We start from the raw sequence: 14,379 nt of genomic DNA on the forward strand, positions 1-14,379 counted from the left end.
CTCCCCATACCTTTAGTCCGAAGGACAATATCTAACTGGTTATTGAAATCATTCGGCATTTTTGACCTCAACAGCTTTATGTAGCAGCGAATTCCACAGGCTCACCATTCTCTGGCTGAAGAAATTTCTCCTCATCTCAGTCCTAAGTGATCTACCTCATTCCATAAAACTATGACCCCTGGTTCTGAACTCCCCAGTCATTGGAAACATCCTTCTTTGTTTACCCTGTCTAGTCCTGTTAGAACTTTGTAGGATTCTATGAGATTACACCCCAGGACACCTCACTCCTCTAAATTCCAGTGAATAAAGTCTTAACCAATCCAGCCTCTCTTCATATGCGTCTTCCCATTCCAGCATGGTCAGAACTGCTCAAAATAGTATTGGCCAACTTACACTAAAAGGAGTTAGACTAACATCAAAGGAATTCACGGCTTTTTAAAATAAAATCACAGCAGAGAACAAATAGATAAATAAGTCTACATGAGTGTCGATTTTGTTCAGTTAGCCTAAGGTTGTGAAGAGTTCTTTAGTTGAATTGGGTACAATTATCCCCCCCACCAACCCCCCCCCCCCCAACCCCCCCCCCCCCCCCCCCCCCCCCCCTGCCATTGAGAGGTGAAATGAGGAAGATTACTTAGATTACTTACTGTGTGGAAACAGGCCCTTCGGCCCAACAAGTCCACACCGACCCGCCGAAGCGCAACCCACCCAGACCCCTACCCCTACATTTACCCCTTTAACCTAACACTACGGGCAATTTAGCATGGCCAATTCACCTGACCCGCACATCTTTGTGACTGTGGGAGGAAACCGGAGCACCCGGAGGAAACCCACGCAGACACGGGGAGAATGTGCAAACTCCACACAGACAGTCGCCTGAGTCGGGAATGTGATCACATTAAGAGAAAAGAGCTTGAAATCAAAAAAATTGTTCCAAATGCTTATTCCGCTGTTTTCCAGGTCAACTGAGCTTGAATTTAGCAGATATGTTTCACGGTTAACTAATCAACCCTGAAATCATTGCTACCCAAAGAATTTCAAACTAATTTTCTACTTTTTTATTGAACATTCTGTGAAGAAGAAGCAATATTGCCTGCCTTGGGTTGAGGGTTTTGTGTGGAAGACAGCTAATGATCAACAGCAATTGCTGCTGAACTTCGACGCAGTTGAGTTATTACTGTCAATATTGGTGACCAAAAACCTTGGCCAGAAATCTGTTATGGATGGGACCTAGAAATGGTGTAAAATCTTCATTGCAGCATTGAGCTAAAGGGGCTTTCTCCAGTTTTCTGTGTTTTGGCTAAACGTTCGAGCTCAGTATCTCGACAGCTGTCTCGGAAGACTAGCCTTAGTGATGTCAGTGAACCATTCCATCTTCAATAGTTTAAAAAAACCTTACATTGTCTCATTTGACATGACGCCTCTGTCTTGCTTTACAAGGTGCTCAGAAGAACTGTTTCATATTTGAAATCAGAGCCAATGCTCAAGCTGTGTAAATAACTTAAACAAAGCTCTTTTGAGAAATTGTTACAGGAATATAGGAACAGGAGGAGGTTCTTTAGCCCATTGAGACTGTCCTACTGTTGAATATGATCATGGCTGATCGAATATTTGAATGCCTTTTATCCACCCCTTCCCCATAATCTTGAACACCACTATCATCAAAAATCTGTCAATTTCTACCAGAAACATACTCACATACCGAGCTTCCACAGCCCTCTGTGGTAGAGAATTCCAAAGATTCGCAGCACTCATGGTAAAATTATTTGTTCTCAGCTCAGACCTAAGTGGTATCCCTCTTAATTTTCAATTATGCCCCAGATTCGCTAACCAGAGGAAACATCTTACCGGCATTTACCCTTTATTATTTTGTAGGTTGGAATGAGGTGTCCTCTCCTCCTTCAATACTGTAGAGAACGCAAGTCCAGTTTTCCAAATATCCCTTCACGGGACAATAACAGCATCCCAGGAACAAGTCGGTGAACCTTGTTGTTCGCCCTCTATGGGAATAATATCTTTCCTGAGATAAGGAAAGCAAAACTGCACTCGGTCCTTTAGGCGCAGTCAAGCCAAACTCTTATACAATTGAAGCAAGATGTCAATACATCTGTATTCAAATCCACTTGCAATAAAGACCAACATTCCACTGACCCTCCTAATAGCTTGCTACACCTGAATGTGAACCTTCGATCACTTACCAAGGACACCCACATCCCTTTGTGCATCTACACTTTCCAAATTCTTACTATTTAAGAAATACGCTGCACATCTGTTCCTCCTGCCAAAGTTGATATCCTCACATTTTTCTACATTAGATTCCATTGTGATGTTCTTACCCGCTCACTAAGCCTGTCCAAATCCTCCTCAATTTGCTTTATATATTCCTCATAACACACATTCCCGCTTAGCTTCGTATCACCTGAAAATTTCGAAATATTATATTTGGTCCCCTTCTCCAACTCATTGATATATATTGTAAATGGCTGGGGAGTACTAATCCTTCCCATATCCCACTAATTACAGCTTGTCAATTCAAGAAAGCACCATTTATTCTCACACTCTGTTTTCTGTATGTTAGCCAATTTATACCAATACTTGCCCTCCCTTTCATGTGCTTTAATCCTTCTAATCAGTCTCCTGTATGGAATTCATGAAAAGTCTTCTGAAAATCTAAATATACTACATCCATATGATCATAAGACACTGGAGCAGACTTAGGTCATTCAACATATCAAGTCTCCTTCACCATTTGCTCATGGCTGATATATTTCTCAACCCCATTCTGCTGCCTTCTCCCTGTAACCCTTAATCCCCTTACAAATCAAGAACCTATCTACTGCTGTGTTAAACACATTCAATGACTTGGCCTCCACAGCCTCCTATGGCAATGAGTTCGACAGATTAACCACCCTTTGGCTGAAGAAATTCTTCCTCATCTCAGTTCTAAAGGCTCTTCCCTTCACTGTGAGGCTGTGCTTTCAAGTCCTATTCTCTCCTACCAGTAGAAATGTCTTTTCTAAGTCCACTCTATCTAGACCTCTCTGTGAGTTTCAATCAGATCTCCCTCCTAAACTCTCCTGAGTACAGATCCAGAGTCTTTAACCGCTCCTCATTTGACAAGCTCTACATCCTGGGATCATTCTTGTAAACCTCCTCTGAAATGCAGTATACTCTTCCTTAGATATGAGGTCCAAAATTGCACACCATATTTCAAATTTGGTCTGACCAGAGCTTTATACAGTCTCAGCGGTACATCCCTGCTCTTGAATTCTGGTCCTCTTGAAAGGGACGTTCCGGTTCCCTTTATCAATTTTGTTAGTAATATCTTCAAAAAAATTCCAACAACTTTGCTAAACAGGATTTTCCATTCATCAATCAACCCTGAGACTGCCCGACCAGATCGTTATCATGGCTGTAATTTCTTATGTGCCCTTATGAATAGTAAACTGAGGTTGGAAATATTATTACTAATAGAGGCACCTGGGTTGACTGGACAATCTTAATCCAGGTTCCCAAGAAGAATGCAATAAAATTGAAATTGAAACCAGGTCAAAGATTTGAAATTATAATTCATTCCGAATATAACTCTAGCAAGCTGAGTCTCACTGGGTTACATAAGCTGAAAGGCCAAACTACATGTGATTGTTCAGACTTTATTTATTCTTTTACCTAGCAGTTATGAAGTATCAATCCAATCACTTAATCACGGGTATTTGGTCTTATTGGATGCAGGTGCAGCTAACCCCATCAATGCGGGTCTGTACAATTCATTGCTTTCCAACAAAAACCACCCCTGACAATACAACTTGCACTCTAACCCCTGGGTAAGAAACCACTGTTGTTGATTTGTGGGGCAGGAGCACGATTCTACTTCCTTTATAAGGGTCATTCAAATTTTTTTTTTAATCAAGTAAAAGGCAGGTGTCCCCATCTGACAGGGACACAATAAACTGGGAAAAATATAAATAACATTCTCAGGGGTTTATAATGAACTAGAGTTCACCATCACCACTGCCCCATTTGGTGACCACTGAACCGCTCAAGCATTGCCAATGGATACGAGAGTGTGGGCATAAGCAAGAGAGGAGATGCAACACAACAAGGAGCTCAACTCTTACCAGCATTCAGTCGTCACAGCTCATTAAGGACCAAAACCTAGTTAGAGAACACAACACTAATTACAAACAAGCTCCTGAGGAGATACTGCTCCGAGTGCTGCACCATCCCCAAACCAGTTCAAAGATGGGTGGCAGGTCCCATTACCTTCTTCCCTGCACTTCCACCCCATATTACAGAATTGCAACTTTGAACAGATGGCGAATACAGGCTTTACACAGAGCAACTCCTGATCACCTTTGCCAGTTTACATGCTCTACACTTTTGGCTGTGGGCCCACGGTATTCAACCAAATCTGCATGTTGTAATACAGGATATTTTGAACCATTTCGGGACTGATGCAACATAGGTTTCCAGGATTTACGCCACCAATATCCTCAACTTCAAATCAGTCCCCTTGATTCTGCCCGGAAAACACTTTCCTGCTCTATGTATCACTCCCAGTTATAAGGCCTGCAAACTGTCAAAATCATGTTGCATTAGTATGAGCTGGACACAGACCTCCAAAACCTGGATGCTTAGTAACAGAAAGAGAGAACAAAATACAGAAACTAAGAAGGAACTAAACCTTGGCTGACCTAAATGGAAGAATAGTCCTTCAGAACACATTGAATAACAGGCTTATTCTCCTCCTGTTACTGGCTCATTCCTTAGTTTCAAGAGCATAAGGCATCAACAGTATTTTTCGTATTCGTGGGTAGACTAGACGGTGACCTCAGTCTCAGTACAATACTGAGCAGAGCACGAGCATACTCAATACTAGTTACTTTTGGCAACCCATTTCATTTTTAAGCATGAGAATTCTGTGAGGGAGGATGGAGGCCAGAGTTGTGGTCCACTGGGTTTTCAAATGCTGACTTGTCCCAGTTGGATCTTTACAGTGTCATGGATCTTGATCCAGTGGGTTCCATTCCTTTTTTTCATCCCAGACCCCCATCCCTAGATTTCCCTTCTCAACACGTAGAGTTACACCACTGTGCTAATGGTGGAGGAGGCCTCTGATTTCCTCTGCTTGCTAGGCAGTGACTTCAAGTATTCAAGGTGCCGTCTTGCGTCTTCTTGATTCTGTCTCACGTAGTATACCAGGTAGGAGATGACCATGGTGAACCAGCCGAACATGGTGATCAGCATGGCCACGTCGGTGGTCTTTTTGTGAACGTTACAGAAGTTCACGTGGTGTGCGACCTCCAGGAAAGACTTCTTGGCGTGCTCCTCGGGGTAGGCAGTCGCACAGATGATGTCATTGGACAACCCGATTTTAATGTTTACCGTCTTAATCATTTCCTGCAGCCTGCAATCACAGAACCAGGGGTTGCCTGAAAGTTTTATACTGGCTTTCAGTCTACTGAACACGTCCTCGTTCACTGTCTCCAGTTTATTGTGTGAGAGATTCAGAATCTTCAGGCTTTCATTCAGACCGCGGAATGCTCCAGTCTCCAAGTGCTGAATGGCATTATTGGACAGATCCAGTTCCTCCAGCTCCCGCAGATCCTTGAAAACATCGCGTGGAATAGACGTTATTTGGTTGGAATCAAGGTAGAGCTTCCAAGTATTATTTGGAATGTCCTTGGGAACCTCTCTCAGGTGCATGTCACTGCAGCGGACAATCAACCTCTTCTCTGGCTCGGCACAGTAACAGCCTTTTGGGCATGTTGTCGCTGAGTTAAAGCAAAAGGTCATCAGAACAAAGCTTTGCAAAAGCAGCCACATGGCGACAGAGTGCCGCAGGAATCGGTTCCTCAGCTCCATTCTGCGGCATCAGCATATTCCTTGAAATCCTCCGATTCGAAAACACAGCCCAGTCTCTGTGGGACCTTCTGCGAACACGCTCTTCAATCTGAAAGGTGAGAAACAAACAAGTTTAGTAAAACCCATGGTCTGAAATGATATTTGTCTCTCTGCATTCCCAAGAAGTGCGCCCGACATTAAAGATGCTATATTAGTGCAAGTTGCTGTCATCAATTGATTACTGTTGGTATTTTTTGCTCCTGGATTTTAATTCTATTAAAGGAAAGGTTAGTTTAAATTACTTTTCCAAAACCCACACAAAGTGCTGCAGATGCTGGAATTCTGAAACAAAAGCAAATTAGTCAGCTGGCCAGGCAGAATCTCTGGAGAGACCCCGAGTTAATGCTTCAGATTGGTGTTTCGATAAATAGTTGTCAAACTGAAACTGCGTTTATCCAGCCCTGACCTTTATTCCCAATACCCGCTTTACAAATACATCAATTTTTAAAAGACTTCATTGTTTCTTTTTTAATACAGCAGATTTCCTACGCTAATATATCCCTGCCATTCAGCTGTTCTTGTTCATTCATAGGATTCAAACAAGGACAGTGTTGGTCACTGGGTTCTTCCAGCTTGCTCTGTCATTCAACAAGATCAGGGCTGATTTGATTTTAACCTCAACTCTACATTTCTGAATATCCCTGATAATTTTCCATCCCCTTTCTCCTCAAGAATCTATCTCTGCCTTAAAATATTTAAAGATTATGTATCCACTGCCATTTGAAGAAGGGAATATTAAAGTCTCACAAATCTCGAAGAAATGTTTAAAACGGGCCCCCTCTCAATGTTTTAAACTATGACACTTAGTTCTAGATTCTCTCAGAAGAGGAAACATCCTTTCAATACCACCCAGTAAAGTCCCCTCACGATCTCATGTATTTCTATTAAGTGATCTTTGACTCTTCTAAACTCCAGAGGATACAGAGCTAGCCTGTCTAGACTTTCCTCATAAGGCAATGTGCTCTTTCCAGTTACTGGTCTCCTGAACCTTCTCTGAACTGCTTCCAATTTATTAACATCTTTCCATAAATACAGCGATCAGCACAGTTCACAGGACAGGATGTGGGTATTGTCTGCTAGACCAAAAAGCATGGTAGACTGGTTAGCAAGATGAGATCACATGGAATCCCGGGAGAGACAGCCACCTGGATAAAAAACTGGCTTGAAGATAGGAAACAGAGGGTGTTGGTGGAGGGTTACTCTTTGGACTGGAGGCCTGTGACTAGTGGTGTGCTGCAGGGATCAGTGCTGGGTCCACTGCTTTTTGCCATTTATATAAATGACTTTGATATAGGAGGTATGGTTAGTAAGTTTACAGATGACACCAAAATTGGGGGTGTAGTGGACAGTGAAGAAAGTTACGTCAGAGAACAACGGGACCTTGATCAGATAGGCCAATGGGCTGAGGAGTGGCAGATGGAGTTTAATTTAGGTAACCGTGAGGTGTTGCACTTTGTTAAGACAAATCAGGGCAGGATTATACCATTAAGGTAAGGTCCTGGGGAATGTTGCTGAAGAAAGAGACCTTGAGGTACAGGTTCATAGTTCTTTGAAAATGGAGTTGCAGGCAAATAAGATAGTGAAGAAGGCATTTGGCATGCTTGCCTTTATTGGTCAGAGCATTGAGTATAGGAGTTAGGAAGTCATGTTGCGGCTGCATAGGACATTGGTAGGTTACGTTTGGAACACTATGTTCAGTCTGGTGTCCCTGGTACAGAAAAGATGTTGTGAAACTTGGAAGGGTTCAGAAAAGATTTACAAGGATGTTGGTAGGTTTGGAGGATTTGAGCTGCAGGGAGAGGCTGAATAGGCTGGGGCTATTTTCCCTGGAACGTCAGAGACTGAGGGCTGACCTTATAGAGGTTTATAAAATTATGAGGGGCATGGATAGGGCAAATAGCCAAGGTCTTTGTTCCAAGGTAGGGATAAAAAAACTAGAGGGCATAGGATATATGAATAGGAAGGGTTGAGAGGGATATGGGTCATTTGCTGGCAAATGGAACTAGCTATTAGCTTAGGTCATCTGGTCAGCATGGACAAGGTGAACTGAAGGGTTTGTTTCTGTGCTGTACAACTCTATGACTCTATCTATTGTCCATTCCTAATTGTTCAGAGGGCAGGTAAGTTTCCACCACATTGCTATGGATCTGGAGTCACACGAAGGCCAGACCAAGTAAGGACAGCTTCCTTCCCTAAAGGACATTAGTGAACCAAATGACTTTTTCCTGACAATGGAATCATGTATATCATTAAACTCTTAACTCCAGATTGTTTTTAATGAATTCAAATTCTGCCATCTGCTGTTGCAGAGTTCGAAGCCAGGTCTCCAGGACATTACCTGGGTCTCCAAAATAACGAGTATACCACTAAGTCATCGCCTCCCCAGTAAGAATATTGCCATGATGCCACTGACGGAGAAGGCCTTCTGTACCCCAGAGTAACTCCAATCCTTTTTAGAGTATTGCAATTTTTCACTGGCTGGGAAAGCCAGTCCTGCACTACTGAAGCAATGAGCTAAGCCAGCTCATATGCTTCCAGTGGTCAAAGAAGTACAATTTACAAAGAAAACATGCAGAAATGCAAAGGTTTATAGAGGGAGTTGACAAGCCAGCTCAATTGTTTACTCCCTTCACCATCGATGCATTCTGACTGTAGTATGTACCATCCAAACTGCAGCAACTCACTGAAACATCTTCGACAGCAGCCGCCAAATCCACCACCTCTAACCCCCTTAAAGGACAAAGGCAGCTGAACACCGCAAACCTCTGCATGATTGCCTCCAAGCCACAACCTGGCTTAAAATGACATCGCTGTTTCTTAACTGATGCTTGGTCCAAATGCTGGGACTCCCTTCCTAACAGCACTGTGGGTGACCTTCTCAACATCACTGGGGCAGTGATAGAAGAAGGTGACTCACCACCAGGTTCACAAGGTCATTTAGGGATGGGCAATGAAATGGTCAACAATGTCCACAAAAATATTTTTAAAAGAAGGGCCATACACAGACTCAGTTGCTGGAAACTCTGCTCTAATGCTATCGATGCTCACAGCACGTGGAGTACCTCCTACAACATGAACGTTCATGAGTCCTCTGAAAGCAAGTTATGATTTTTTTTTAAAATACATTATTTGTTGCATTTTCTGTTTGCAATTTGGGAAGACAATTTACCCAATGAGTGCATGATACAGCTGCAATACTTAGATGGAAAAGATTCTTAAAGCGTCATTGGTATTGGCTGGCAGGGAAATGGCAGACGGAACAGGACTGAAGATTCCCAACCAGTTGGCATGGGCAGTGTAAGTTACTGATAGGCAAGGCAGAGAAACTCGTACATTAACATCAGCGTATTAGAATGCTTTGCGCTCTGGGAAGCCAGTCTGTCAACAGCGCAGGAACCTGCCAACTTAAGTGCAAGTTTAAACAAGCAAGCTGATCCTTGAAACTCCCTTGGTAAGCCATTGGCAAAGTGAAGCAATGCTGAACATCTCAGATTGCATCTCTAGCATCAGTGATGAGACAGAAATTGCTTCCCCTGAGTGGCCACAGAATAGTGAATGTCCCTGTCCAGTCAGCTTGCTGTGGATCACTGTGGAGCTGAGTACCCATGTTGGTTCTTCCCCTTCCTCTCCCATTGTGTTAGGCAGAAGATCCACAGAAGACATGAGAAATCAATATCTGTTGCTATATTTTCTGCCAGGGTTTCTGCAGCTGTTGGCTAGTGTGAAATGTTCCTTCCTGACACTGAGAAATGGTGCCTTATTTCGTTCTGGTGAGCCGGTAACAACAGGAAGCTGCAGGATGTGGCATTGAGGCCTGAGAGTTGCTAATAGGATGGTTCAACCTGCTGTTGTAAATTGGGCTGAAGCTCTGAGGAAATTGCATAAAAAGATTGTTGGCAGTCCCTCAGGAGACACCATGGGAGGCATTAACCATGGGGTCATAGAGCAATGCAGCACAGAAAAGGCCCACTGAATCAACACTAATCCCACCGTCCAGCACTTATGTGTTGGTTCAAGTCTTGTGGTGTTGGTTCAAGTCAACTATCATAAGCCCCAAAACATATAAAAGTCCTTACGGTTGACTGCAACAAAATAGCTTTCTCTAAATCTCAAAGGGTCCCGACTCCCACTCCATTCCTCACATTGTCCATCTCTTTTGAGCAAGAATACCAATTGAGAAATTACTTGTGCAAAATTATGAATCATTCAGTAGTTGCAGATTTTCTTATAATGAATTGCATTGAAATTGCTCCAAATTCATTATAAAATGTTTTAAGTCTTTCTCTTAGTAGCATCAAGTTATAAAGTGAAGAGTCAAAATCACCCTAATATAAGAAAATTGCAAAGATCTGACTTTTCAAAGCATATATTCTCATTTTGTAAATCGAAATGTTCAATGAGGCATCATTGAAATCATTCCAGCTAACATTGTGACTCTGTAATTCCAGAAATGGATTATATGTCTGTGATTATTACATTGACAACTGTGTTACCATCTTATGTGTGCAGAGGATCGATTAAGATAAGCATTAACCAAACATTGAAATGTAATTTCTGAAAAGATTTTAAGGCCTTGCCTTAGCTTGACCCCGTAAAGAAAAGTGGTTCAAGATGAATTATATGCAGAATAAGAGTGCATTGTGCTGTTCCTCCATTTTAACATCTTAAAGTCTTCCTGGAGCTACTGTAAGGTCCTTTCCCAGGCTCCTGGTGATAGTCCAATGCAGCAACAGCAAGAACGACATTTGTACATTCATCTAGTGTTTTCCAAAACCACTGGATTACAGCAGTTACAAAGTGCTCTATACCCAACAAAATACTTTTTGAGCACAGTCACTTTGGCAATGTTAATAGAGTCATAGAGATGTACAGCACGGAAACAGACCCATCAGTCCAACTCGTCTATGTCAACCAGATATCCCGAACTCAATCTAGTCCCACCTGCCAGTGCCCAACCCATATCCCTCCAAACCCCTCCTATTCATAAACCCATCCAAATGGTCTTTTAAATGTTACAATCGTACTAGCCTCCATCACTTCCTCTGGCAGCTCATTCCATACACACACCAACCTCTGTGTGAAAAAGTTGCCCCTTAGGACTCTTTTATATCGTTCCCCTCTCACCTTAAACCTATGCCCTCTAGTTCTGGACTCCCCCACCCCAGGGAAGAGACTTTGTCTATTTATCCTGTCCATGCCCCTCAAGATTTTATAAACATCTATCAGGTCACCCCTCAGTCTCCGACACTCCAGGGAAAACAGCCCCAGCCTATTTAACCTCTCCCTATAGCTCAAATCATCCAACCCTGGCAACATTCTTGTAAATCTTTTCTGAATCTTTTCAAGTTTCACAACATGCAGCAACCAATTTACAAACAGTAAGCCCCCACAACAAAGTGAGAATGGCCAGAAAATTGTTTTGTGATGTTAATATTAATCAAGAAGACACTGGGGATAACTTCCTACTCTTCTATGAAATAGAACCATCGGATCTTTTATGTCCAGCAGAATGGCTTCAGTTTAACATCTCTAAAAGTTGTTAACAGATCAAACCTTCAAAAGTGCAGTATTCCATCAGCACTGCACCACAATTTCAGCTTGAATTTTGTGCTCAGGCTCTGCCACTGGACATGAGTGTAACCTTGGGACTTAGAGACTGTAGACCAGAGACCACGTCATGGAGGGTTGAAAGTAAGAAAGTAGGTAAGGAGCCCACATGGGCCTTACCTCCCCACCTGCATGCAACAATCAAGCAAGTTGTGGTCCTAGTAGATAGGGAGAAGAGAAATCAAGGCAAAGATTGGAAGTTGCGTTGTGCATCATTCTCTGAAGATATTCTACTTTTGCAATTTAAGCTAAGCCAATAGAAGAGGGTTCTGCTCATAATACTTAAGCATAGCTTTCTGCAAATTTGCAAGTATCTGAAACACCAATATTCTTAGCTTTCGGTGATTTGGTATTTACTTACTTGATGTAAATGCACTAAAAGTGAACCTTTCAAAACCTCCAGATCCACATAAGTTTCAGGACAATGAAGTTATTGAGTTTGATCATAAAGGTTAATCTTTGCTGATAAGATTGTCATGATGTCAGGGATATACCTAACCCAAAGCCTGTTATTTGGATGCTCATGCCCCAACTTTAAAAGTGCTTTCCTAAATTTAAGTAAATTTTCCTTTTTGACAATGGGAGTAAACAGTTTGTGTTTGAAAATTCTCCATTGTCTGCTGCCATCCTTCCCTACCCAGAGTTAAGGGTGGAAACTGTCTCACTGTCAACATGGTATATGGTGTGGTGGGGTTGATCAGAACCATCTGAGATGCTTTTCACTGTCACTGATCCTTCTTAGGGGTTTTTTAATCAAATTACTGGCAGCTCAACAACACCTCCTCAAGGGCAATTAGGAACAGGCATTAGAATACTGGCCAGCCAACAATGTCTATGTCCCATGAGTGAATATATTTAAAAAGCCTTCAGGAGAAAAGAGGCTAAATCTGGATAAACAGAACAGATTTATTACACGATGGTTAGTTACATCACATCTAAGAATCATGCTTGTCTCTCATGGAACATCAGGTTCAAGAGTAAGCACGCATTACTATTGGGTGCCTGGACATACATGGTTCGCCAGCTTACAACAACACCTGGTTAGCTTCTCCCAGGAACAGTCCTTTATACCCTGATGGGTGGAGGTTATTTTATAATGTCAATTAACTCTTTCAATTACCAACTGCCTTATACAATGTACCCCATAGGTATTGAAAACTTGTCCAACACCAATAGAAGTGAAATGCCTCTGTGTTCACTCCCTGGTCTGTGTTGAAGGTAACCAAGGTTAAGTTGGCCAATTCAGACACATGGGGGACATGGTATGAGGCAGAAAGGCAGATAGAGAATACAGCTTTTCCATCAACACAGACTGAACTGTGAATCCCTACAGTGTTTACACTGACTGGAGCTCTAACCTTAGACAAGCTAAATCCACTTATTTATATCCTCAATGTGCTAAGTTCATTCTATTTATACCCTCAAAGAGGACATGAGTCAGACAGTGATCACGATCTTGTGACTGTAACAGTATGTGAGGTCAATTTCTGTTCCTCAGGGTGTTAAAGATTTAGGAAGTACGACAGCTAAACAGTTATTTCCAAATAATACATCAGAGAGCGATAAAAGCAAAACCTACCTAATTATGAATTAGCATGGTCTGGGCAGGTCTGAGCAGCCTTTAGACCGGTGTCAGTTAGCTGGCAATACATTCTCAGCCCTCTACATAATGCAAAGCTCCCTTACAGCCCTCAGTCTCCACCTCTCATAGGCAGGCTGGCACTTTCAATATCCAGCTTACAAAAGCAACAAAAGGAAAATAAAACTTACATTTACACTGCCCTTTTCACCAGCATCTGACTTCCCAATTATAGCCAATAAAATGATAAGTGCAGTCAATGTGATGAAGGAATCATTGCAGCCAATTTACTCACAGTAAACTCCCAGAAATAGCAATGTGATAGTGAGTTGATTATCTGTCTTTAACGATGTTGATTGAAGTCCATGTTAATTTATTTAGTGAGTTTGATTTTGGCCAAGACACTAGAAAGAACTCCGCTGCTCTACTTTGATGAAGTATCAATGGAAAAGTTTACTACTGTAACTCTTGGTATCCACCCCATAAGGTGTCAGGAACAATTGCATGCACAGGCACATCCCACACATCAATCATTGCCACATCCACAATTACTTCTGTAGCCTCTCCAGTCAATGCCAGGAGCTTGGCATCACTTTAATTGCACTAAGCAACAGAGAGGAAAGGAAATCATAATTTGCCAGTCGCAGCTCATCCCAATTCCCAAGCTGTGCTTGGATGTCAGTCTCAGTGAGATTTTAATGTTTTCTTTCAGTGCTGTTTCTTCAGCATGATCCAGTATGTTAGGGCCAAGTCAAGTGAGTCCCTGGGCTGCCTGGATAGTTCATAATCTAGTTCCTAAAATTCTTAATCACAGATTCAATGGCTTGATTCAGACATTGAGGAATAAAGTTTGCCTTAATTATTTCATACAAAATGAATTTTTTAATCCATTATGTGTTATTTAAGTAATTATTACAAACAATTCTCTCCATGAGACTGAGATGTAACTGAGAATTTCACTTCTTGAAGAAATCCATTTATATACCATCAGCATTTGCTGAATTGTCTCTATCTTGTGTTACTGAAGAAACTGTTGATAAATCACAGACAAAATTAATTCAAGAACTTGTAACTGGTTAAGGACAGCACAGACCAATTGGATAATCTGAATGACATAATAGTCTTGTGATGTCTAATTGTAACACAAATGGGATACATGGATTTGACTTACTTAAAGATTTCCAATGGTTTATTTACAGCTAAACCAGTACAGATATTATAAAGTTAAAAATCAAAAACACCAGGTTATAGTTCAAAAGGTTAATTTGGAGGCACTAGCTTTCGGAGCG

General features: G+C 41.9%; 1 protein-coding gene across 2 annotated transcripts in view; it reads right to left on the reverse strand.

Moving 5' to 3' along the window:
- Positions 1–734: 734 nt before the first annotated feature.
- The window catches only part of lrrc3ca (leucine rich repeat containing 3Ca), a 67,328-nt gene continuing 53,683 nt past the window's right edge, over positions 735–14,379 (reverse strand). For both annotated transcript variants that reach the window (XM_043674886.2, XM_043674885.2), the window contains exon 2: positions 735–5,953. In XM_043674886.2, coding sequence (XP_043530821.1) covers positions 5,083–5,865 — 783 coding nt within the window. In that variant the 5' untranslated portion in view covers positions 5,866–5,953 and the 3' untranslated portion in view covers positions 735–5,082. The remainder of the gene's footprint in view (positions 5,954–14,379) is intronic.

The sequence above is a fragment of the Chiloscyllium plagiosum genome, unplaced genomic scaffold, assembly GCF_037043375.1.
Source record: "Chiloscyllium plagiosum isolate Xiang-an unplaced genomic scaffold, Cpla_swu_hap1 HiC_scaffold_32, whole genome shotgun sequence".
NCBI classification, from domain to species: domain Eukaryota; kingdom Metazoa; phylum Chordata; class Chondrichthyes; order Orectolobiformes; family Hemiscylliidae; genus Chiloscyllium; species Chiloscyllium plagiosum.